General features: G+C 52.0%; 7 protein-coding genes across 7 annotated transcripts; 4 read left to right on the top strand and 3 right to left on the bottom strand.

The window, feature by feature from the left end:
* Positions 1-117: 117 nt before the first annotated feature.
* On the top strand, positions 118-4,694 carry BKA58DRAFT_423034 (uncharacterized protein). Its single transcript, XM_046172846.1, has 4 exons — positions 118-259; positions 402-1,139; positions 1,187-4,254; positions 4,307-4,694. The coding sequence occupies exons 2-4, from the start codon at positions 528-530 to the stop codon at positions 4,503-4,505; spliced, it is 3,879 nt and encodes a 1,292-aa protein (XP_046022690.1). The 5' UTR covers positions 118-259; positions 402-527; the 3' UTR covers positions 4,506-4,694.
* BKA58DRAFT_390075 (uridine-2'-O--methyltransferase-like protein TRM7) lies at positions 4,672-6,216 on the bottom strand. The gene has a single exon (XM_046170806.1). It carries the CDS (start codon positions 5,980-5,982, stop codon positions 4,822-4,824), a length of 1,161 nt encoding a protein of 386 aa, XP_046022689.1. The 5' UTR covers positions 5,983-6,216; the 3' UTR covers positions 4,672-4,821.
* A 148-nt stretch (positions 6,217-6,364) lies between these two features.
* Positions 6,365-10,559, top strand: BKA58DRAFT_461749 (uncharacterized protein; the record flags this gene model as incomplete). Its single annotated transcript, XM_046174818.1, has 2 exons — positions 6,365-8,819; positions 9,829-10,559. The coding sequence occupies 2 exons, from the start codon at positions 6,365-6,367 to the stop codon at positions 10,557-10,559; spliced, it is 3,186 nt and encodes a 1,061-aa protein (XP_046022688.1).
* Positions 10,560-11,270: 711 nt separating this feature from the next.
* BKA58DRAFT_423030 (uncharacterized protein) lies at positions 11,271-13,340 on the top strand. Its single transcript, XM_046172845.1, has 6 exons — positions 11,271-11,484; positions 11,535-11,789; positions 11,839-11,942; positions 11,992-12,170; positions 12,266-12,804; positions 12,856-13,340. Exons 2-6 carry the CDS (start codon positions 11,682-11,684, stop codon positions 13,216-13,218), a joined length of 1,293 nt encoding a protein of 430 aa, XP_046022687.1. The 5' UTR covers positions 11,271-11,484; positions 11,535-11,681; the 3' UTR covers positions 13,219-13,340.
* A 3,288-nt stretch (positions 13,341-16,628) lies between these two features.
* BKA58DRAFT_226724 (uncharacterized protein) lies at positions 16,629-19,038 on the bottom strand. The gene has a single exon (XM_046166380.1). The coding sequence runs from the start codon at positions 18,722-18,724 to the stop codon at positions 16,862-16,864; it is 1,863 nt and encodes a 620-aa protein (XP_046022686.1). The 5' UTR covers positions 18,725-19,038; the 3' UTR covers positions 16,629-16,861.
* An 807-nt stretch (positions 19,039-19,845) lies between these two features.
* On the bottom strand, positions 19,846-22,024 carry BKA58DRAFT_390067 (uncharacterized protein). The gene is made up of 5 exons (XM_046170805.1): positions 21,700-22,024; positions 21,238-21,303; positions 21,103-21,191; positions 20,087-21,054; positions 19,846-20,038 (listed from the first exon to the last, which is right to left on the bottom strand). The coding sequence occupies exons 1-5, from the start codon at positions 21,703-21,705 to the stop codon at positions 19,986-19,988; spliced, it is 1,182 nt and encodes a 393-aa protein (XP_046022685.1). The 5' UTR covers positions 21,706-22,024; the 3' UTR covers positions 19,846-19,985.
* Positions 22,025-22,137: 113 nt separating this feature from the next.
* BKA58DRAFT_390053 (uncharacterized protein) lies at positions 22,138-23,986 on the top strand. Its single transcript, XM_046170804.1, has 2 exons — positions 22,138-22,262; positions 22,351-23,986. The coding sequence occupies exons 1-2, from the start codon at positions 22,192-22,194 to the stop codon at positions 23,816-23,818; spliced, it is 1,539 nt and encodes a 512-aa protein (XP_046022684.1). The 5' UTR covers positions 22,138-22,191; the 3' UTR covers positions 23,819-23,986.
* Positions 23,987-24,010: the final 24 nt, after the last annotated feature.

Genomic DNA, 24,010 nt, shown 5'->3' with positions numbered 1-24,010 from the left:
CAGGGCTAGGCTTAACGGGATGGATCCATTGGAATTAGTCGGGTGGGGCGCCTTCGCAGGGGTCCAACACCGACCAAAGGGAAGTTCGAGTACTTTCGAGTAGCTTTCTGGCCACCTGTGCTCTCTTTACCATTGCACCACCGTCTACGACACCTGCAATCGTAGCAGTCGTCTCCACATCAATTGAACCTGCACCGCCTGTCCATTCGCGTTATGGCCTGCTAAGTAACGGCCTCAAGACCCTGTAAGCTATTTCCTGGTAAGCTCCGAGTGACAACAGGCCCATTCCGAGGTTGCATTACTTGGTACTCGCACTACCGGTAAAGCGTTGCAGCGAGAAAGCGAAGGCTTCTACATTTCGGCTCTTATTCCTCAACCACCCGCTAACCCTCCACCCCCAGAACAAGAAGTACACCGCCCACCGAAATCTGCAACGTTAACGTCAAGCTGGCTCCACGCTGCTAAGCTGCCCACCCACCGTCCACGCGAACACCCTTTGGTCAACTCGAAACGGTTTATACTCAATCATGGCATCTGAAGCAGTTGCTACCTCTGACGACGGTCTGACCCCGGCGCAGAGGCTCATGCACAATCATGGAGTAGAAGATCACCATGTCACTGTCGAGGACGTCCCCGACGAGGATGATCTTGCTCACCCCTCTGCCGATGGCTCTGCTCCGCTCAGCGAGAAAGCCGCTGGCAAGCAAAAGGCCGGGGACTCCAAGAAGCCTGCTCTCAACACATCGTCTGAGGAGGCCTTCCCAGCTCTCGGTCCCGCCAAGCGCACTCAGGCTCCTGTCGCGCCTACCTGGGGCAAGAAGCCTGCCTCTGTCACCTCCAACGGCGTCAATGGCAGCGCGCCTGGCTCTGCCCCATCTGCTCCCAGCCGTGGCCCCGCCCTCCCGTCCATGAACATCCCCGGAAAACACACCGAGCGCATCTCCCTCGCTGCCCACCAAGTCGCCCCTCGCGGTGAGCTGAAGAAGCCCATCAACGAGATCGTCCGCGATATCAACAGGCGCTCCAAGGCCAAGCTCGACTACAAGCAGGGCCAGGGAGCTCTCATCTTCGAGGCCACTGGTCCGGTTGAGGCGGTGAGACAGGCTCTCAAGGAAGTCGCCAATGAGGTCGGCTCCAAGGTATGTCACCCATCATTTCTCTTACAGACAAATCTAACCTTTCTCAGCAATCCGTCGATGTCCCCGTCCCCGCCTCCGTTCGCGCTCACATCATCGGCCGTCAAGGTTCCAAGATCCAGGAAATCAGCAAGCGCACCGGTGCCCGCATCCAGGTTCCCAAGGCCGAGCCGGGCGAGGATGAGGATACCGTGGTCAATGTTCACATTGAGGGTAATGCCTTGACTGCTGAGATGGCTCGTCGCGAAATTGATGCCATCGTCAACGAACGCACCTCGACCGTCAACCTGCGACTGAAGGACATCCCTGCCGAGTTCTATCCTTTCCTCGCAGGACCCAACAATGTCCACACCGACAGGCTTGTGCAGGGCCGTGACGTCAACATCCAGATCCCGCAGTACCACACTTGGCAATCCCAGGCACCGCCCCAGGTTACTCGTGGCCAGCCCGTCCAGTTCGCTCCCCAGGCCAACTTCCCCATTCAAGTCTCTGGTGACCGCGCCGCTGCACAGCAGATTCAAGCTGAACTTGAGCGTCGCGCTCAGCAACTCCGCCAACAGTTGTCTATCGAGCAGCGATCCATCGAACGTGGCAGGCATCAGTTCATCGTCGGTGACCGAGGCAACTCTCTCCATGACTTCCTGGAGGAGACTGGCTGCAGCATTGTCCTGCCACCGAGCTCCGACGACAGCGAGACCGTCTACATTGTTGGCCCGCCTAGCAAGATTGAGCAGGGTGTCAACAAGCTCGAGGACCTTGCTGCTAGTATGACCATGGCCACTGCGGATGCTGCTCGTGAGCACAAGGGTCCTAACGCACAAGCACACGCACACAACCTGACTCGCTACCTGCGTCAACGCAAGGCCCTAGCTGACCTTGAGCGCATGCACGAGGCCAGCATCGTCGTACCCACAGACCGTGATGCCCCAACCGGATGGGAGATCTACGCTCGCGACGGAAAGAACAGCATGAAGGCTCGTGGCGACATCATGAGCGTCTTCCAGTCGCACCCACCTAGTCGTTTCGCGACTATGAACGTCGATCCTTTCTACCACCAGTTCTTGCGCCAACAGAATGCACCAAAGGTCCGACAGGACCATGGCGTTCACATTGTCTTCCCTGACGAGACCGAGCAATCACCAGAGTTGGTTCTCGTTTACGAGGGTGACGCTCCTTACAACGAGTACTCCATTCCTCGTGGCCGACCCTCCCCAGCTGAGATCAAGGCATACCAGCAAGGTCTGCAAGACGCTCAGCGATTCATCATGGGTCTGACCAAGAACCAACCACAAATCGACACTCGTGGCCTTGAGTCTAACCCCAAATTTCATCGCAAGATCGAGCAGTTCGTCAATGAACAGCAAGAAGGTCTTACACCCGACCAGGTTCCCGTTCAGGCACTGTTTGGTCAGCGACGACCGGAGCCTCACAGCCGCTCAAACAATAGCTTCGCGATCCGTGGACCATCAAACGCTGTTGATGAGCTCAACAAGAAGATTCTCGCTTTCATCGAGCAAGCTGAAAAGGACGAGCTTGAGCGTAACCACGTCACGACATTTGACTACCCCCAGAAGTACGCCAGCCATCTTGTTGGCAAGGGCGGAGAGAACATCCAGCGTCTGCGCCAGAAGTACGATGTTGATGTTCAGATCAACGACGGCAAGGTCGAGCTGAAGGGACCTTCCACCAAGGCACAGCAATGCAAGAAGGACATTCTTGACATGGCCAAGAAGCTCGAAGATGAAGCTACCCATACCCTGAAGGTTGCGCCTCAGTTCCACCGCGACCTGATTGGTGCTGGTGGCAAGCAAGTAGAGCGTCTGCAGGACCGCTACGGTGTACGCATCAACTTCCCTCGACGAGCACAAAACGACGAGGAGGCAGGAGATGCGTCATCACAGAAGAACGTTCGTTCTGGCCAGAACCAGGATGAGGTCATCATCCGCGGTCCCAGGAAGGGTGCCGATGAAGCCCGCGACGAGGTGCTTAGTCTGCTCCAGTATATCAAGGACAACTCTTTCAACGACACTGTCTCGGTCGCTCAGAGCAATATCCCTCGTCTGATCGGATCAGGCGGTCGCGAGATGGAGAACCTCCGCCTCGAGACTGGCTGCCAGATTGACGTCCCTGGCGCGCGTGATGGCGCTGATCCATCTGGCCGTGCGGAGATCAAGCTCAAGGGTACTAAGAAGGCTGTTGAGGAGGCCAAGAAGATCTTGCAGCAGCGTGCCCGCGAGTTTGATGATACCATCGTCGAGACTCTGGAGGTTGACAGGAAGCACCACAGGAACCTCATTGGTGGCAGCGGTGCCAACATCCGCTCCATTGTCACCTCGGCTGGCGGACCTGACAACTCGCGCGACTTGGCTCGTATGGTTCGCTTCCCCCGCGCTGAGTCCGACGAGTCGACTATCCGTGTTGAGGGTCCCAAGAGTGTGGTTGAGAAGATCATCGCTGCTTTGAAGGCACAGGCCTCCTCACTGGAGAACCAGACCACCGAGACCATCGAAATCTCTCCTGACAAGCACCGTCTCCTTATCGGCCGTGGGGGTGAGACACGTCGCCAACTCGAGTCGCAGCTTAGCATCCAGCTCGACATCCCCAAGCAGACTACCACTGGTGCCGCCCGTAGTCAGGTAAAGATCACCGGTGAGCCTGCTGCTGTTGAGAAGGCCAAGGAGCACATCCTCGAGCTCGTCAAGGGCCAGGAGGGCGAGACCATCCAGGTACCCCGTCACCTCCACCACGCCATCTCAGACAACGGTCAGTTCTTCAGGCAACTCCGCAACCAGCACAAAGTTACCGTCGACCACGGCGGTGAACAGGTGCCTGCGAAGCCTGCCCAGGCCGAGGCTGGAAGGGCCAGGAAGGGCGCTAACGGTGCTCTTCCTTTGATCACCGACGATGCGACTGCCGGCTCCAACGAGCACTCCTGGGAGATCGTTGACAACAACGCCGTGGCAGAGGGTACTGATACCTCCGCCACTATCCCCTGGATCCTGCGTGGACCTACTGAGAGCCTTCCCAAGGCCCGTCAAAGGCTTGAGCAGGCTATTGAGGCTGCTTCCAAGCCTTCCTCCACCGGGTACCTGATCCTGCCCGACCCAAGAAGCTACAGGTAAGCTCAAACGTTCAATACATTCATATTGCAGTCATACTGACCATCACAGGCTCGTTGTCGGACCCGGTGGTGCCACAATCAACGATCTCCGCAAGAAGACCGGCACAAAGATTCAGGTTCCCCGCGACCAAGCCAAGGATGAGGCTATCGAGATTGTCGGTACCAAGGATGGCTGCGAGGAGGCCCGCCAGATGATTCTCGACATCGTTTCCAAGAGTGGCAACGGTGGTCGCAGGGAGCGTGCTTAGGCATTTTCATGATCATGTTGGAGATGTGATGACATTTTCTTTTAAAAGCTTTGGGCATATTTCGGGGTTAAGGTGATCTTGTGGGAGCGATGTTCATTCAATATGGGAGAAGCATCTACTACTCATCTTGGACTACCTAAAAGGGGATATGCTTAGCTGTTGTATACAGAAATAAAGCTTTAAGTTCAAATGTTTTCATTTGTGTGACTACTGCTTGATTCTGTCTTCGTAGAGTAAGTCTTCTTTTGTCATACTGGACCATAAGGTGAAGTATCCGCCAGACGTTTGATAATTCCGAAAGGGTATCTAGCCTATACTATGACGCTGCTTTCTCTGCCCTTCCCTTTGTCTTGCCATACGCTCCACCAGCCAGCTTCCGCATCTCCAGCGCCCTCTTATACGGCGGTGCAGTAGGCGGCTGTACAGGATCTAGACTAACCCTATCCTTTGGCAAATGATACGTCGCATCCGAATCATACGCCGAAAGATCACCACAAGCCAGAAATGGAGCTATCCACCGCCGGCCACCCTCCTCAACATCATCCTCATCCTCCGTCTCAGAGCCCAGATCAATCTCAATCGCACCATCCTCCCTAACTCGTCTCGTGACCTTCTTCTCCTTCTCCTCCGTGCTCTCCCTTGCCGGCTCCGGCAACACAGTCCCCGCCCCCAACGGCTTATCCAAACTCGCCATAAACCCCTCCGGCGGACAAAACCCCTCACAGACTACAAACGCCTCAATACTACTCGCACGACTACTCCTTGGCTTCGCCACCCTCACCCTCTCAAATACGATCTTGAGCTGCGCAAACAGCAGATCCACATCTTTGCCCCTGAATATCTTGGCTACAAATTTCCCGCCGGGCTTGAGGACGCATAAAGCGAGGTTGAGGGCCGCCCAGAGGAGTTGGGATTGCACGTAGATGTCGAGGTCGTGTAGGCCGGTTACGTCCGGGGCGCCGTCCGAGATTACGAGGTCGACGGGCGAGGACCGGTTTGGATGGGAAGGGTCGTAGGTGTCTGGGTCGAGGGCTTTGAGCATGAGGGGGATGGTGGAGGGGTGCGTTATGTCTGCGCGCATGGTTGTTACGCCTTCGAGGGGGGACATGGGTTGCAGGTCGATGGCTACGATGCGGACTCCTTCCCTTGGTTTTGGCTTCTCTTCTACGTCGACCTTTTGCACAGTCACCTCTTCCTTCTCTTTCTTCTCACCACCACTCAAAACATAATCCCGCATACTCGCCTGCTTATCTTGCCATCCCGCTCTCCCAAACTTCTCGCCCTTTATCAGCACGCGCGAGAGGACTTGGCTCCAACTTCCTGGGGCGGCGCATAGATCTACGACGCGGGTTACACCTTCGAAGAGATTGAATTCTTCGTCTAGTTGCAGCAGTTTGTAGGCGGAGCGGGCACGCCAGCCTTCTTCTTTGGCGAGGCGGTAGTAGGCGTCTCGTTTGTCTTTTGAGGATTTTCCCATTTTGGACGGATGTTACTGAAGTCGACCTACGTCAAACTTTCGGTCCTTAGATGTAGGTTCGGTGGGGTGTGTATTTCTTGCACTGCGGGTAGGGCGATATAATGGCTGTGAGGCTTCTACGAAAATGTGCCGACCACACCAAGATTAATTTTTCCAGCGAACGTATTCCTGCTCTTTATCTGTCCTATTCTTGTTTACAGATAGTGCCCATCAGAAAAGGACAATTGAAGAGTGCGAACCATTTGCACGTGAAGTGTGGGAAAGCGCAAGTGGGCTAGATCAAAAGTGGGGCGAGCGGACTCCCGAAGGCCGACAAGTTTTCCAAAAAGTTCACGGCGCGCGCATGCAACCCACGACAAGCCTCAATCGCACCACAGCAACCATGAAGCGCCCCAATCCCGCCCCGAAACAAGCGTCGCATAAGGGTCACAAACCCAAACGTCAAAAACTCGACGACTTCCCGAAACCTCTTCCGCCGTCCACAAGACCCAAGCGCCGAGTCCAACTCAACGAGCTAGGATGGAAGACCGTGGAGATGCCTGATCGGCTGGAAGATACCGAGGGTTTCTATGGACTTGAAGAAATTGACGATGTTGAGGTGGTTAAAGATCCCGTTACTGGCAATCTCACGTTCGAGACTACGAAGACAGAAGATGAGGTTGCACAGGATGTGGAGGAAGCGTGGCAACGGGAGGAGGACGAACAAAAGCGCTTGGAGCAGATTACCTTTGACGAGGAGCAGGTGGTTGGACAAGACGAGAGCATAGGAAAGAAATTGCAGGAAGCAGACGAGGAGGTTGCGTGGGAGGGCTTCAGCGACGAGGAAGATGCGCCGGCGGGAATTCTAAAGCAGACAACAGATGCAGATGCTAAGAAAGCAGCTGGCTCAGCTACGACCAATGGCGAGCCGGAGGTGAAGAAATTGACAAAGACGGAAAAGAAGAAGAGGGCCAAGGAAGCGAAGCTGAAGAGGGAAGAAGAGGAGAAGGCCAAGGCGGAGCTACCAGCGCCAGATGAGGTCGAAGAAGAGGAAGATCAACACAAAGACGAGGACGAAGAACCCTCCGATATCGAAGATCGCGAAGACGGCGAGACCTTCGGACCTGGCGCTTGGGATATATTGGCGAACCACGCCGATGACGACGATGATGAGACAGATGTGCGAGCGTGGGCTAAACTCGACCTCTCCGAAGAGATGCTGGGTGCGTTGGCGAAGCTGAAATTCTCGAAACCTACCAGTATCCAAGCGTCTACTATACCTGAAATCATGTCTGGGCGGGATGTTATCGGCAAGGCTTCAACAGGTTCAGGAAAGACACTCGCTTTTGGTATTCCGATTGTCGAGACGTATCTTGCTGCTCGGTCGACACCCAAAGATCTCGAAGACAAGGCGCCCATCGCATTGATCATTGCGCCAACGCGTGAACTTGCGCATCAGATCAATGACCATTTGATCGCCCTTTGCGCAAAGGGCGATTTCGACTCTCCATACATCGCATCAATCACTGGTGGTCTGTCCGTACAAAAGCAACGCAGGCAACTAGAGAAGGCTGATATCGTTGTCGGAACACCAGGACGATTGTGGGAGGTCATGAGCAGCGGTTCAGGAGTGCTACCCAAGTTCAAGCAGATCAAGTTCTTGGTTGTAGATGAGGCTGATCGTCTGTTGAGCCAAGGACATTTCAAAGAAATGGGAGAGATCCTCAAAGTCCTAGAGCCCGATGATGAGCCTAATGAGAATGACGACCCAGAGGAGGCGCCAGAATCGCAACGACAGACTCTCGTGTTTTCTGCGACATTCGGAAAGGAACTGCAGCACAAGCTCGCTGGGAAGCAGAAGTATGGAGGTGGGGATCTCATGAACCAACAACAGTCGATGGAGTACCTGCTCAAGAAACTTCAGTTCCGTGAGGAGAAGCCAATGTTCATCGACGCCAACCCGACTTCGCAGATGGCCAGCAGATTGCAAGAAGGACTCATTGAATGTGCCGGACCTGAGAAGGATCTCTATCTCTACTCGCTACTAATGTTCTACACCAAGAAGCGCGCTCTCGTCTTTACCAACTCCATCTCGGCAGTGCGCCGCATAACCCCGTTCCTGACGAATTTGGCCCTTCCAGCTCTACCCTTACACTCCAACATGCCCCAGAAAGCCCGCTTACGCTCTATCGAACGATTCAAGGAGCGACCAGGATCAATTCTAGTAGCTACAGACGTCGCCGCCAGAGGTCTCGACATACCCAAGATAGACCTAGTCATCCACTACCACCTCCCCCGCGCCGCCGACACCTACGTCCACCGCTCCGGCCGTACAGCACGTGCTGACGCATCCGGAGCCAGCATCCTCATCTGCGCCCCCGAAGAAGTCGGCGGCGTACGGCGCCTCGTCGCCAAAGTTCACGCCCGCGCGAGCGACGCCCCTAAATCAAAGAAAACCGCCTTCTTCATCCGCACCCTAGACATCGACCGTCGTATCGTCTCCCGCCTGAAGCCACGTGCCACCATCTCCAAACGCCTCGCCGACACCGTCATCGCGAAGGAAAAGAAACACAGCGAAGACGATGTACTGCGTCGAGCAGCTGAGGATCTAGGCGTAGACTACGACAGCGATGAGTTTGAGAAGGAAGCACCGGGGAAGCGGGGTCGTGGTAGTGGACGTAAGAAGAAGGAGAAGGAGGCGAGTGAGATGACGAAGGGCGAGATGCAGGCGCTACGGGCGGAACTCAAGCACTTGCTCAGTCAGAGGATTAATACGGGGGTTAGTGCGAGGTATCTTACTAGTGGCGGCATTGATGTTGATGCGCTTATGGCTGGGGAGGGGAATATGGAGTTTTTGGGTAATTTAGATGGGCTCGGGTTTGATGAGGTTGTTGAGTAGTTTGATCGCTATCTAGAGGATACACATCTATACATATGTTCTGTCGACCAGTTTCACGATGCTCTGCATTCTCTGGTGAGATCGAACCTTCTGGGCTTTGGCTGGCTTCCGGAATGATAAACTGCGGGATTGCGAAGCGCAATCGCGGAGCGCTTTGTGCGTCTACTTTCGTACAAACACTGCATTAGTATCTTGTCTCCGTCGTTCTGCGACTGTTCGTAGCCAATCATACAGAACGGTCTCATTTGGTAGTCTTCTTGATGTCTTCAATTGCAACTATGGACCCTGATCCCCAGACTCCGCCAAACGGCGATAACAGAGCGACAAGAGACGAGTCCTCCGTCACGAATTCTGACGTCCCAAAAACTACGGAAGTGCCTCTACAGCCCCAGCCTGCTAGCTACATCCCGCTTGAGTACCTACGAAGCATTCTTGTGCAGTATACAATCTGGGTACCCGTCATTTACGCCTCTCTCTACTTGCGCGTCAACCTCTTTACTAGCGATGTTCTCATTAACATTCTGGCTCCTGCATTCCTACTACCAAATGCGTTCATCACTTAGAGTGTCCACAACAAACAGCAAATGACGTGGTATAATCCATCACACCCCATTGTCTATATGAAGAGATCTTTCATCGTAGCCAGCAAAATTTTGGATAATCCTACCACACCACGAGTCATCCCAAGGAAAGATAGCGATAGCAACTACCTCACAATTTACACCTGCCCAATGTGCAACTCCGAAGACGCCTACTATGGAACCCAACATGGAGACCGATTCTGCACCCGAAGACAGCGAGAGCGCAATTATGGAGAAGATGGATCAGATCTTGCGCAAATCTGTCGACAATTCGCCACGCATCCATTCTCAATTCTCCAGCCTCATTAATGCTACTTGTCATCTACACGTTGATCCAAATCGCGTTCATCCAGCAAGTATCGTTGCTCCTAAGCTGCCATTTCCTAGTCTCAGTCATCTTCATGCTCCTTATGGAGGGTATCGCCGAGCTCCAAATGAAAGAGGTGGTAGAGAGGTCCGAGAAGTTCATCGACGGGATGAGGGAAGTGGCCCAGATTTCGCTCGCCACAGCACAGATTTGTGAGAAAGCGGCGCAAAAGTCCGGGGAAGCGTTTAACGAGACAAAGGCGTATAGGACGACAGATTTCCGCATGTTTCACCAACAAGCAAATGAGATGCGTCTAGGATACTACCAAGCATACTCAGATCATTACGAGACTCTCGTCCATCACGTTGAGCTCATTGCCAAGAAGGTGAAAACCATGGCTGCGCCACCTAAAGTCAAGGGCGCAAGAAGGAATGGTAACAATCGCAACAAGAATGATAACAATACTCTTGCGGAACCTCTGGAGAACTTTGCTGTAGCGCTCAAACAGCGGCAGTCCATGACCAGACTACAAATTGCAGTAGTGGAGAAGATCAAGGACATACTCGATCGCGAGGACTTGTTACCGGAAGAGATTGATCGACTACTAAATGAGGCGGAAGCGGATCTTGAGCGTGCGCAGCAAGCGTCTAATGCTCAGACTCGATCACCGGGTTGCGGCACCTTCAACTCTATCGCATCTCCACCACCGGTCGCTGAGAGTATGGATAGCAAGCTGGAGAAGCATTACGAGGACTTGGATAGGTGGTTGCAGAGTGTGCGGGATCGGCCTGTTGTCCTAGAGGAGAATTGAAGAGAAGGATGTCGCGGAAAGATCGTAGTTGCCATGGGATCGACCATGCTGCATGGAAAGTGATAGGGAATGATGGACTAGGGGCTACATGCACTATTCCTGAGTGTGTCCCCTGCGGCCTATACTAGATATGATACTGGTGAGGAAAACATGGCATGTGTCCCTTTTCACCTCCCCCTACGGCCGCGAGACAAAAGTTCGCGATTGAAGCTGTGTGATGTATTCGTGACTGGCCATACCCTGAAGCGATGCGTGGGTAAGCGCTTTTGGCGTCTTAGTAATCAATGACGTAATCATATGGGCCGCGGGCGCCCTTGCAGCATCGAGCATTATAAGCTATACCACCCTTCTCACTCAAATTCTTCTGTGTACTGAACCCATTTTCTGTAAGAACATAGCTGTCTTTGACTAATGAGATGAGCACAAGGAGAGTAGAAATAACGTTTTCTCGATTCTACGCCAATACCTAAGTAGGAAGGCGACTGCAACGTGTCTCGGTAGATGATTGAAAAACTGCTATTCCGCAGCTGCTGATCAGGCAACTCAGCCTTGCCTCCTGCTAGGAAAAATAGAATGTGCCTTTGACTCAGAATAGGGCCTTGCTCTGCTTCGATCTAGCCTCCTGCATGACAGCGATAACATTCGGCGCCGTGCCGCCCCGTAAATGATAGTCTAGACTGCAACGCGACCTCCACGCTCTCAGCCGCACAGATGCACTCCTAGAATCAACTCATTCTTGCGCAGCCCAGCATTCGCTATTATCTAGCTACCCTTTAGTGAGCGAGTCTTATACCCTTTGCTTTTTGTAATATCTGGCGTTACAGATTGGCGACCTTCAATATTCATGGTTTCGGTGGTTTGGGTCAGCAAGAGCTGGATTCGTCATAGCTTCGTTCAGCCTTGTGAGCTCACTCCGTGAAGTTGGGTTGGTAGCCTTTGTGATTCGCTGAGATCTTACCGACTAACCTATAATAGCTTACACTCGTATTTATCCTGTGTAAGCCAAGGCTTCTATCTGCAGCCTGATGAAAGCTTACCTCGTGTACTTAACATATTCTTTCCGCGCTTCCAGCGAAGCTTTCATCGCTGATTTACAATATCGCATCGGTCGGCGACACTGCAATGGCGACAGTAGATCATCTCCCAGGGCGGTATGAGCACTGGAAGAGATACCCAGAAAAGTTGGTTCCGCAGGACGAATATGTCATCGTCTCAATATGTGAAAACAGCGTGAGTATATATCCATATCTTTTGGTCTACCGACGCTAAAGACGTGTAGGAGGGTATCAAATATAAAGAGGAAACATTACAAGATAGTGATATACCAGCTCATTGTAGGAAAACAGCTACGCCAACTTCGGATACGAAGTGGTCTCTGGAACTGTTAGCATGCCCACCCTCTAAACTGTAGATTACGCTGATACCCCAAAAGTGTTGTGAGTGCCGGTTTATTTAGCGCTAATGGACCAAATGTTGTTCCCTATTCATTGGGCTCCATTGAAGCTTTACGCTCACACTGGCACATCCCGTACGACTACGTTCCTTCGTTTGGGGCGGCTCCAGAAGTATCTATGGCATTCACTCCTATACTAGGCAATGGCAACTGGAAGGGTGAGTTGGTTCTGACCGTTTCTTCATTGGAAGAACTTGAGTCTGCCAGCCAAATGTACCATTTTTATCTTGTTCATACTGACCGAGATATACAGGCTATGTCCAAGCTTTGACCAACAAGATTACAGTCATTCATGATAGCCAAACGCGACGGGCATTTGGCGTCTGTCTCGTGGAGGATATAGAGGCTCATGATCTCAAAGAGCGTCTTGAAGGCGCCAAAACCTTTGCATCAAATCCACTTCTTGCACCGGTAATTCTACTTTCAATGGACGTAAACGGGCTCCGGTTGATAGGAAGAGGAGTTTATGAGGATTGTGAAGCAGTAGAAGCCGCCACAGGCTACAATGATAGAAGATCTGAGAACACCTTGGATCAGATGGCAGATTTCACAGGAATACCCCAGCGGCTAAAGGTACTTTCGTCCCGCGTTGCAACCATCGCGTACTTTTGCTCCTGCATATTCCGAACAATCGATCGCTTGGAGAATTTACTTCAAGGCCTACAGGATGTATATTCCAACGATGTCTCCACGGCGCTGCAAGAAAAAATGGTGTACTTTCGAGAATGCTCAGCAAGTATCAGTCTCACAGCAGACCGAAGCGATAAACTCGTTCAGTCCATGGTACAAACCGTACGTACACCCCTTAGGCGACTTCTTCAAAGCCTATGCTTATGATTATAGGTGAATGCAGAATTACAGCAAAGAGATAACCAACTGAATCACCGATACGGGGCCGATATGCGACTCATCACAGCGATCACTCTCATATTCTTGCCCGCAACCTTTGTTGCAACCTTCTTCAGTACTACGTTCTGGGACTTTTCTCCGGACAATAATGGCGCGAAGGTGACTTACTGGGTGTATCTGTACTTTGTAGTTACGATAGGTCTGACTCTGTTGGTGCTCACTGTGTGGAGGAGATTTAGTGCGTTCAAACGACTGACAATGGAAACGGTACATTTAGGGCGCCGAATGCCTTTATTGGGACGGCTGATACGAGAGAAAAAGGTGGATGATGTAGAGTCCGGAAAAAAAGGTGATTAAGGCATATCTTTTGGTTCACATGATCTTTGGTTAGAATCTTCCAACTGACATAGCCAAATAAGCATGTGTTCAATGATAATGTTCATTTCGTTCTGGCAGAGCGGATGAGGTAAACCTCAACCATGGTACAGTCGTCTCGCTAGTCCAGTGTTGTTTGCCCGAGCATAAGTCCTTTGGCTTGACGTCTCACTGCACTCCGCGCACAACGAAACGAACTAACAAGAATCTGCCGCTATCAGCGCAACACAATGAATTCCGTTTTTCCATTGAAGATCGAGTTGGAGTTGCTGCTACATACTGCCGTGGACCACGTGAAAGGGCAGGGCGTTGGTATCGGCATCTTACAACAGGCCAGATGCGCAAAAACGGGCGCCTTGATGCCAGGATTACTGCCTACCGAAGAGCGTAGATACGGCATTAAACGCGCAAATTTTCCGACCGAAAACGTCAAGACACGTGAAAGAGCTGAGCTGCTTTCTTTATTACACGCTCTCGGTCTGGCTTCCAGCACAATCAAGAAACGATGTCCGCCAGCTGTTCAACTGCGGACTATACAAATCTCTTGCGAAAATCCGTCGGTTATATATACTGTCGAACATCACCTTCGGTATTCTCCAGCGAGCTTCGAAGACGAGGTGAGTGGAAACGACCGCGCCATGATCAAGAGAGTTGTCCAAGCCATTCGAAAACTCGAGAGAAGGTCTTTTGAGATTTTCTTAACAATCGCAAACATGGAAGACGGCGCGCAAAAGAACGCAGGCTTGGCAGCAAGGCAACGAGGCAGGTTCGCCTGTCAACAACGTCGCCGATTGCAGCACGCGCGGAAAAGAGCATCAGCAGTAGTGCTTCGCTCCTTAGAGAACGAAACCTCTACAGAAGCGCCCGTAGAGGGGATTCGGAAGCTCACATCACGGATGCAGGCATGCACAATAGCATAGAATGGATCATGCATTGTATGGTGATATCTCTGCCAACACCGCACCAACGTGTAGCCCCAAACCAGCCAACACATCAAAGAGTACCATACAGATGTGCCACTCAAGAGAAGATTGGATCCAAGAAGAAGGATGTTGCAGTCTTTGAGCGAGGACGGGGGCCGAAGGTGTTCGGGAATCGAAAAGACCGTGTGAAGATGATCGGAAGCGATGGCGGTACCGTACAAGGAACTTCACACTGCGACATGTGCGCAAAGGGGTGGGAGGCAAAGAGCCGATGGGGATCGAGGTATGAAGAAATTGGGCTACCAATGGAACGAAGTAGTATCGGAACGGAATCGAAATGATCTGTAACAAAAACATATCCTCTTGTCAGCCGTCGCTGAGTGAGGTGCGGTGAGGACTGCGCGAAGCAGAAAAAAACCCGACCAAACCGATATCCAATGAGACGGCTACTAGGCTGCTGGGAGTCGAACCCTTGTGACGCAGTGGCGTCCCACTTTGTTGCTCCGGCTGCTCACCGGTCACCTTAAAAAGGTACGCCCGCTAGGGGGGATGGATGGTCCTCACCTGTTGATGTGTATAACCCCGATGTGCCATGAAAATTCTAATTGCAGAGCTCTGTGTCGATGCGTCTCTTCGATGGAGGCGGCGGCAAATGCGTGGAAGGACGGGAGCCCTTGGGTTGTATTGAACGTGGAAGATGGAACGACCGTCAAGGACAACGGGTGGCGACGTCGATGATGGATAGGGTAAAGGAAGGAAGGAGAGGGGAAGAGAAGGAACAAGAGGGAAAGAAGACTGAAGCGTTGATGTAATTGTTTGACTGGCTCTGGAATGGTCGAGAATGTGGATGAGAAGAGATGGAGAAACTGGAGAGGTGAGCAGCTATTTATGAGGAACAGCCTGGGACGTTAGCTCGAGAATCAGACGCTCGTACAATATTGGAGGAGCAGGTAGCATCAATGTTCCCAGAAAGAGTGCTGTGGCACAAGTGCTGAATCCACAAGAATGGAAAGTGAGATCGCGAGTATTATCCGTAACAGCTGCGATACTTTACCCATACATACTCTCGAGATGAAAGTGACGATGAATCAACCTGTGATTTTGGAAGCCATCATCGCTGCCACATGTTACCACTGCAATGCCGCTTCCCATCTTGAGGCCCCGGACGGATCGGGGGTTTGGCCCAGACGCCAGATTGAAAGCATAGGAAAAGCAACCACATGGAAGCTCTTATTGCATTGCGCTGAAGAGACACTGCCTGCAAGTTACCTAGGTTTGAAATGAGGTCTTTCAGTTCGTTGCTTCTACTCCAGAAGCGCCTCTTTCTAACCCATGAATGTCGTTTCCTCCTCCAACACCGCTCTCCAGTGTCGCCACTCCCGAAACATTATTTGACCATATAGCTTCCACAGATCGTTCGTGAACGATGCAGTCACGCCCAAGGTGGGGAGGCTCGTCACTGCGCCGTCAAAGTGCCGCATGGTATACACAACGTATGCGGCAATGGACAAGGAGACCAGGGCGCAGAAGATAATCTCAAAGGACAGGTCGAGCCTCATTTTCGGCATCGCTTATCGCGGAAATCTGTGTTACGCCAGACGGAGGAGGACGGTTTCTTACTGTAGACAGTCGCTCGAATAGCCTTTTTGCTAAGAGTTCGATCAAAGTTGTTGATTCAGGGATCACATTTGCCTCGTCCTTGTCGCCTACCGATGCATGTAAGCCCAAGTAGTATTAATGAAGGTTATTGGAAAGACTAGATGTTGCGCAACTTCAAGTGCGAGGGTAATCAGGCATAAACCCATCGAAGATACTGAGGTATACGTACATTTTAGTAAACCCTGGGATAAGATATGTTGTCATGAGTGCCTTCAAATGGGGCTATCTGACGTACATCCGTTCCATATTGACACCACGCCACAGTCAACAGAAGTGCAGCATTGCATACAGGATGCCACAGACTAAAAGCAACACACTATCTCCAACCGCATCCCTGTTTCTTCGCCATCTCAACTCCCTTATCTTTATCTCTCCGTGCCGCATGCAAGTTCACCTTTTCATCCAACAAGGTGCACCCCTTCATCAGTCTAACTTCCGCCTCGTCGTCCCCCATTGTTCTTCTCACCCTACACTTCTTCGTCGCTATCTTCTTCCGTAACAAGTCCGCAATAGTTCCTACAATCACAAACAAAAGTGGATGATACAGACGACGTACTCCTTCGTGCATGGGGAGAAGACGGAGAATGTGCAGCAAAACAAATTGAGGACCGTGGCGTAGGTACTAAATCCTAGTGTGCGGAAGGACAGTGGCTGATCTTCGTAACGAAAGCGATCAAGTTAGTCCAATCATTGTAGAAAAGCTCGAAGGGTCGATCGAGGGTTAGATCGTGGTACATGAGGATTTGGTTGTTTCTCGTTGTAAATCGAGGGTTGTGGTAAAGACTATTCTTTTTGTGAAAACATATTGTGGTAATAGTTATCAATGCTGAGGAGAAGTAGGAATTATTGTCGTACAAGAAACGTAGCAAGAGAGCTGGTGTTTGGGATACATGCGTAGAAGGAGGCGGTGTCCATGCGCGATGCGGCACAGGAGCGTACAGGGCACGCGTTGGGGGACCTGCCTTGCTTTGCCACTCCATGCCTCATCTTAGCGAAAAACTTTTGGCAGCACATGTAACCCGAAGCAAAAGCGATTTCCTAGTTCAAGTAGCTTCAAGATGGGTGAAGGCATTAATATGTTCGTATTGTCCTTGTTCCCAGCATACGTCATCTGTTTGATCCTGCTTGCTCTGCTGCATACGCTTTCTTCCACCCTTCAATCCATCCACAATGTACTCCTCAACATCCTCGTTGAGTTTCTCATCTTCTTCCACATCAACTTCCCACCCACTCTTCTCACCTCTTGCAATCACCCTCTTAACCCACATCCGCACCATCCATCTAGTGATCACCAACCCCAGCCCGCCAACACCAATAATGAAAGGTATCAACTGCCCAACACTAGTCCACAGCCCACTCAAACCACTCACGTGATTCCAATGCAACGTCAACTCAAGCTGCAAGATAACAATGACATGGATAAGCAGATCGAGAATGGCGTAGTACCACCCCAGCCAGATCTTCTTTGGCATTGCAGGGTTGGTAAGCAAGAGAGATGAAGCCAATGAAACCGAGGTCCATGGCGGTATGACATCCGGGGTTGAAGGAGCTGATGTATATGTTATGGCGGCGTATGTTTGGAAAGGTCCATTGAGCGGATCGAGAAGATGGGCTTGTCGTAGATGCGAGTAGATGACGAAAGCTTGGGGCGGGAAGCGACATGTAAGGAACGCTATGTAGCTGTTTAGTTGACAGTGGAACCAAGATGGCGGTGCTGGTTTCCCAGCAGTTGCGCTGCGGTACTTCTTCGGGAAGAGGATCGAGCGTGCGATGACTGGAAAAGTGAGAGGTTTTCCGTCGGAACTCATCTGATATGGACTCGCTGTAACGCATTGTTGGATGTATCGCTCGCTTTCATACACTTCCTGGATGATGGAGAGGTCCGGTAAAGATTGGGGGACGCTTGTGTTGGTGTGAGAAGACGACAGCGAAGTCAGTGTTGTAGGCGACGGGACCTCCTGAACAGTTATGAGAGACGATCGGGTTGAGTTTCCCTCGTGGCTGAGGCGAGAGAAGTGTTTCCACCCTGCTGTTCGTTGCGCCAGGGGATCTGAACGCGTGCGAACTAGACTGAACGGACGGACATGTCCGAAATCCGATCTTGTGGGCAAGCAGCGAGAGCCTAAGGCTCGAGAACATTCGTCATGCGATGACTTCTGTTTCGAGGTATCCTGCATCCCAGTGCCTTCACCTGGTACTGTGTTCTTTCCCTCAACATCCTCTTCACCAAAGTTCTGTCCCCGAGACTCCTCCCATGCCCTGACCGCCTCGACGAACTGCCTTCTCTTTTCCTTGACCTTCCAACTAGTCCAAGGTTTCAGAAACCCCAGAACCATCCAATAGATCGTGCAAAGCAACACGAACAGACTCATAGCCATCATCACCTTCCTCGCCCAGCCAAACAGATCCGTCTTGACCACATACATCATCAACCACGTACCACACGGCGTCTTCTTCATATGATCTAACCCTGCCCACCAAAACCAAACATGCAGACATATATTCACTAGGTTAACAATCTCACACATGACTCTCCTCAGAAAGCTGCCGCGCGAAAAAGTAGCTTTGTTGTACGAGGACTTGGCTCGCACACCCGTCATGCAACTCCATGCCAGAATTTGCAGCAAGACAAATGCCTCCACGGCATACACACCGGTGGGGTTAGAAGCGTAGATCAACGCGACGATAAGGATCGCGACACTGAAGATGCTGACAGAGTCGCGGAGTACCTGGGCCTCCGAGAGGAGGAAGTAGTTTGCGAACCACACAGCCAGGATCTGCGCATAGATACCGATCCGGATCCCGATACCGTAGATGTCGTTATTGCCCTCGAAGCCACATACTGAGTCCGCAGTCGCGTGATTGAGGATGGAGGAAGGCGACGAAGAAGGTGTGGAGATGTACATCGACGCTGATGAATAGGGGGACGTCGGAAAAGCGAATACGATGGTGATACCGGGTAGGAAATGATAGATCACATGTTAGCAATCTCTGCTAGGCACCGGTACTGCGCTGCTGTGCCGCATCCTGTACGCTGTCTCTAAGCGTCGGGGTTAAGGCGATGCGGATACCTGAGGCAAGCCATTTGCCATAGGGGCGAGAAACTGAAACATCGAGGCAAAGCCCAACAGCCGCGCAATAACAATGCAAAAAGTCGTAGAGTTGGCGTTGCATAAGCCTTCCCTACTTGCTGATGCACGATGCAAAGAAAGGCGGTCTGGGAGTTCAGAACAGAAAGGCGTAGGATGAAAGATCTAAACGTCCTATTGCTATGAGCCGTTATCAACGAGCTCATGAGCTGTCGCTGTATTCCTAAACTCCAAAAGTAATCCTCCTGCTGTGGTATGCTCGCTCAAAATGTCCCAAAACACCTTATCCCAGTCGTCGTTCCCGCCGTCCGGCGCGTGTCGTCTGCCACCGCTTTCACACGCGCATGTGCTGTCGCGCGTCGAGACCTCCCGCGATCGATTATATTGTCGTTGTATTTACATGACCGTGCAAGGAATGCAGCAGCAACTGCAGTCGTCGGTGCTGATGCAGCTGCACTTTCCGCCCTGAGGCTTGACGATCGAGCCAGCGGCCGAGGAGACGGAGTTGGTAGAGGCAGGCATTGCGAGAGATGTGAATGCGTGGATCGCGTGAATTCAGAAAGTGTTATGACTCGGAGGTTGGGGTCGCGGGTTCGTGACTGTTGGCTTGGAGAGATGACGGAGTTGCGCTGCGATGACGTTAGCAGTGTTTGCGGCCCCGAGATCAGGGTTGAACTCACAGTTTGTGCGATGAAGGTGCGTTGAACGTGAGGGTTATTGTGAGACAGTAGGCAGTGTTATCGGGGAGGCAAAGGGGAGATTAATACGGTCGCAGAGGGCATCCAGCCCTGCTTCAATGCTGCGCGTGGCGCTAGGCCAATGACAGGCCGACGCTAGGGGGAACATGACGTCGCCCGTGTGGCAGTGAACGTGGCTAATGCCGCGCGTTCGGGCAAAGGCGCGCGCGGGGCATGCAGAAGGTGGAAGCGCATGGCAGATGGTGTGGAAATGTTGTATTGAGATCTATCTAGATGGTGGAGCGGTAGGAAAGGGTATTGCTAAACATGAGATGAGGAAAGCCCAACACTGTGTCTCCCCGTGAACATGCAGGTCTTGTTCGCATTGTGTCTTTGGTGTGTTAGACGTCTCTCCAAGTTGGTTGGCCCTTCTCTGCGAATGGTGTTTTGACGGCTAGGGCGCGTTAGCTAGGCCAAAGAGAGATGTTTGCAGTAGTCTTACCATTACTGTCTCCGAACGGGTCATCCTCATCCTCCTCTGGCTCACTGTCCGGCTCGACGCGTTGCGGAGGCATGGGGATGCTCGTGGGCCTAGGCGGCTTCGGAGGAGCGGACTCATTCATACCCATATTCGCCATAGCTGCTTCAGCGGCAGATACATTGCCCTCCTCGTTGTCACTGTCACTATCATCGTCGATGCTCTTGTCCATGAGCTCGAACGCCATGAGACCCTTGACTAGCTCGTCGTTGGCATTGAGAAGACCACCGATGTACTGCTCGGACTCGACCAAGTGGATGTAGCGCAAGATCTGGCGACGCAGTTGCTTGCACGTCTCGAAACGTCGCATAACTTCCGCGTTCTCGCTGACACGCTGTTGCTCGCGGTTGATGAGTTGCAGTCCGTTCAGCAAATTCGTACTGGCGACATTTGCCGATGCCATTGTCTCAAGCATCTGACCTTTCTCCCTTTCGAGGTTGAACGGCTGCCCCTTGGTCTTCTTTTTGTCTTTCTTGTCCCTCTTGAAAAGTGAAGTGGTTGGAAGAGGGGTACCAGCACCGAGTACAACAGGTGTGGTCGTTCGTGAAGAAGACGTGTGGGGTGGCTCCGGTCGCCTGCTTCTAGGAGGAGACTGCGAATGCTCCTCACGCTCACGCGCAGCTTCGGCATCTTGCTGTCGCACAATCCGAGATTGTTGTGGCTGAGGACGCTTGGTACGAGGAAGTTCTTTGTGTAGTGCAGCCATCCGCTCAAGGCCAGGCGTTCCCTTGTATGCGACAGCCCAGCTTCGGAACAGAACATTGGCCTTCTGCCGTACTTCCGCATCGACTGTGTCGTCCCTAGCCAGGATGCGGAGTCGCTCGAGAAGTGGCTCATCTGCGAACGCTTTCTGAAATCTAGTTCCAGCATTCTGGATCAGAGCGTCCATTATGACAAGGGCGCGGATCTGGCGATGTACATTGCCATATTTGCTGCAGACTTGTTAGTGCACGTCGTGGATGCGCATGACTCTGGCTTACAGCTTCTTTCGCAGAGCTCGTGCTGCCTCTGTGGGACCTGATGCCTGGATGCGAATGACCTCGATGAGATCAACAACACCACCAACATCCTGTACTGGTTAGCATGAGACATGCGATCTCAATGGGGTGACTTACATTCTCCTCGTATTGCTCGCTCGTCAATCGATCGATCTGGACCGTGACAGCCGAGAAAGCGTGCTTCTACGTTTGATCCATGTTCTCAGTACCGTGTGACAGTGTTCAAAGAAGCATAGCGGGCAGGGGTTCTCGAAAATCGGAAGGTCCGCGTATGCTTTAGGGTCTTTGTGGTGATGAAGTGTTTTGCGAGGAGGTTCGATTGATGATACACTTGATGCGGACAGACTTTTGCGGTACAAAGGAAGCGCTTGCAGTTCAGAAGAGGCACTGCTATACGAAGAAGAAGTTCTATGAAGCGTTTCCGCGTGGAGAAGCGGTTGGCCATCATACCAAGAAGCGTGGGAAATCATGACAATGGTAGGAAGGGTGGTTTGAAGAGTGAATGAAACAAGGCTGCCGCGAAAGACAACATGATATTTCAACGCTCTTAAAGAGAAATGAGTCTGAAGAAGAACTTACAGGCATCGTACGTTTGTCGCTTCGTTTGACTCTTCAGGGTAAGACCTGCTATATTTGGGAGGCGAGAAAAGCAAAGCACCCCGAACAGGATGTTTGCTTGGCTGTCAGAACGAATCTGGACAGAATCAGGGTCTGGTGTTTGCACCACGGTCTGATAAAGGTCGGAGGGTCGGTCTGGAAGCAGAGAGCCGGTGTTACAGATAAGAATAGAACATTCGGGGTTCAACGGAACATGTGTTGACGAGTGGTACAAGGTTTGTAGGGAGTCAGAGCTGGTGGCAGAGCTTCGCAGTGGAAGTCTATATAGTAATGGTTGCCTACGCGCACGCGATAAGATGAAGCTATAGTTCCTTGGTCGGGCGCAAGCCCCCCGCAGTGGGGTGGCTTTGGGCTGAGTAAGGGACCATGGAAGTCGCGACCCACCACACCAGCCTTCTTCACCTCATCTCTCACTCCGCTTCCATACCGTGTCGCTTCACGGATAGAGTCTCCATGGATACACTAAACGCGCTGCATCACGATGGAGACATGGGGACAACGAGAGAACGAATTGGCGACAACGCGTGAGAGGCCCGACGCGCGCTCAGTCACCTTTTCTCGCTACACGTTGCTTTTATCCTCATATCGCCTGAACTAACCTGAAGTATGCAGATGCACTCACATTCGTTCGTCAACTTCTAGTTTTACAGCTATTAATCAGCCCTCGACGCAGTTTTCGACGCCTCCCTCGTCAACCGCGGCACCCGTGCAGCAGAACCAGGCGCGCCGGAGAGCCGCCGTGCACGAGCGGCGGCGACACAATTCTACTGTCGCGCGCTATCTTGGTCTTGGTGGCGCGGACGAGCCAACGCATCTCGAAATATATGCCCCTTCGCCAGCGGTGCCGAGTAGCCCACCTCCGAAACCTCGACGCAAGCGACCTCGGTTGGCCGCTCAAGGGAACAAACCAGATGGCAGACGCGTAAATCCGGAAGGAATCGGACCCTTGGATCAACCTCATGTATCGGAGAGCTTTCGGGAAACGAAGCCTGCACGCAATTCCGCGGCCTCTAGATCTAAGGCTTCGCTGTGCACAACAACGGAGTCAATATTTGTTGACAATGCGCAAGCACAACGATCAACAACGACCGGCAACGGGACGGCGGTTTCACACCAGGATCGCATCAGTCAAGACTGCAATGTGACAGATTGTGGTTTCGCGAGTCTTGAAACCATACGAAATGTTAGCCAAGATACAGTAGCCACCTTGCCTGTGCAGCATGCAGCCGCACTCTGCGAGTTTGATTTCGACGATAACGACTTTGATACCAGTGAAGCTGAACAAATTGATACATCCCTGGCACCACATCAAAATGAGAGATCGATGCTCGCGCAAGACGACTTCGACTTTGACATCAACGATGATGACCTGTTCACATTGACATCCGAGCTTAACGACGCATACCCTGACCTTGCAAATCCTGCTTTGAACTCCTCTGTGCAGTCTGGCAACAAGGGCGATGACAGACTGCATCACCCTTCCAGCACCTGTGCGGATGCCTCTATCATACTCGATGAAAATCCTACCAAGAATAGCTGCCAGCCCGTGTCAAAGCAGTTCACTTCCCCGGTCACTCTCACGACGCGCCTGCAAGCCGCAAATGGCGATCTAGGTTCATCGAAGATACGCAAACCATTTGTCAGGCCACCATTTCCTAAGGCTGTCAGTGATGGCTCATCTATTATCGGTCTTTCGTCAGACCTACTGCTCAGGACATGTTTCCGTATCGGTGAAGTGATCAACCAAAGCTGTCAGGCATCCAAATCAGGAAAGCATATCATGGTTGAGATGTATGCCAGAGTGCTTACTTCGGAGCGGACTGGTACAGAGCAGCAGTTCACTTTCTGCGATCTCTTCCACGCCAAGCCACCTTACATCAAGGCAGTGTATAATGCTGCTATCTGGAAGTCAGTGCAGCTCTTCGAGTACGACAGCAGAAGACTGTTACAGCAAGGGCGGATCTGCCGCTGCATTGGCACCATGAAGCGCGAGGATAAGGAATGGATAATGACAGTCCTTAACATCTGGGAAGCAACTTGGGAGGACATTGAGTGGGTGCAAGGAATTGTGGACTCTTAGCAATAGCATGAAAAGAGTGTTCAGGGGTACGAAGGCACGGGTGATCTACGCGTCATGATCAACATCGTACAGAAGGCGTAGGGAGGTTGTTACTATGTTTCGTGTAGTACTACATTTGACGCATACAGCCTGTACCACAAAAGTTTCAATTTTAGAGATGTTCAGAGGTCGTGGTTGTATGTAAAGCCTCAT

Source organism: Alternaria rosae (genome assembly GCF_020736505.1).
Source record: "Alternaria rosae strain MPI-PUGE-AT-0040 chromosome Unknown BKA58scaffold_8, whole genome shotgun sequence".
NCBI lineage: Eukaryota > Fungi > Ascomycota > Dothideomycetes > Pleosporales > Pleosporaceae > Alternaria > Alternaria rosae.
This window is presented reverse-complemented; position numbering and strand designations above follow the sequence as displayed.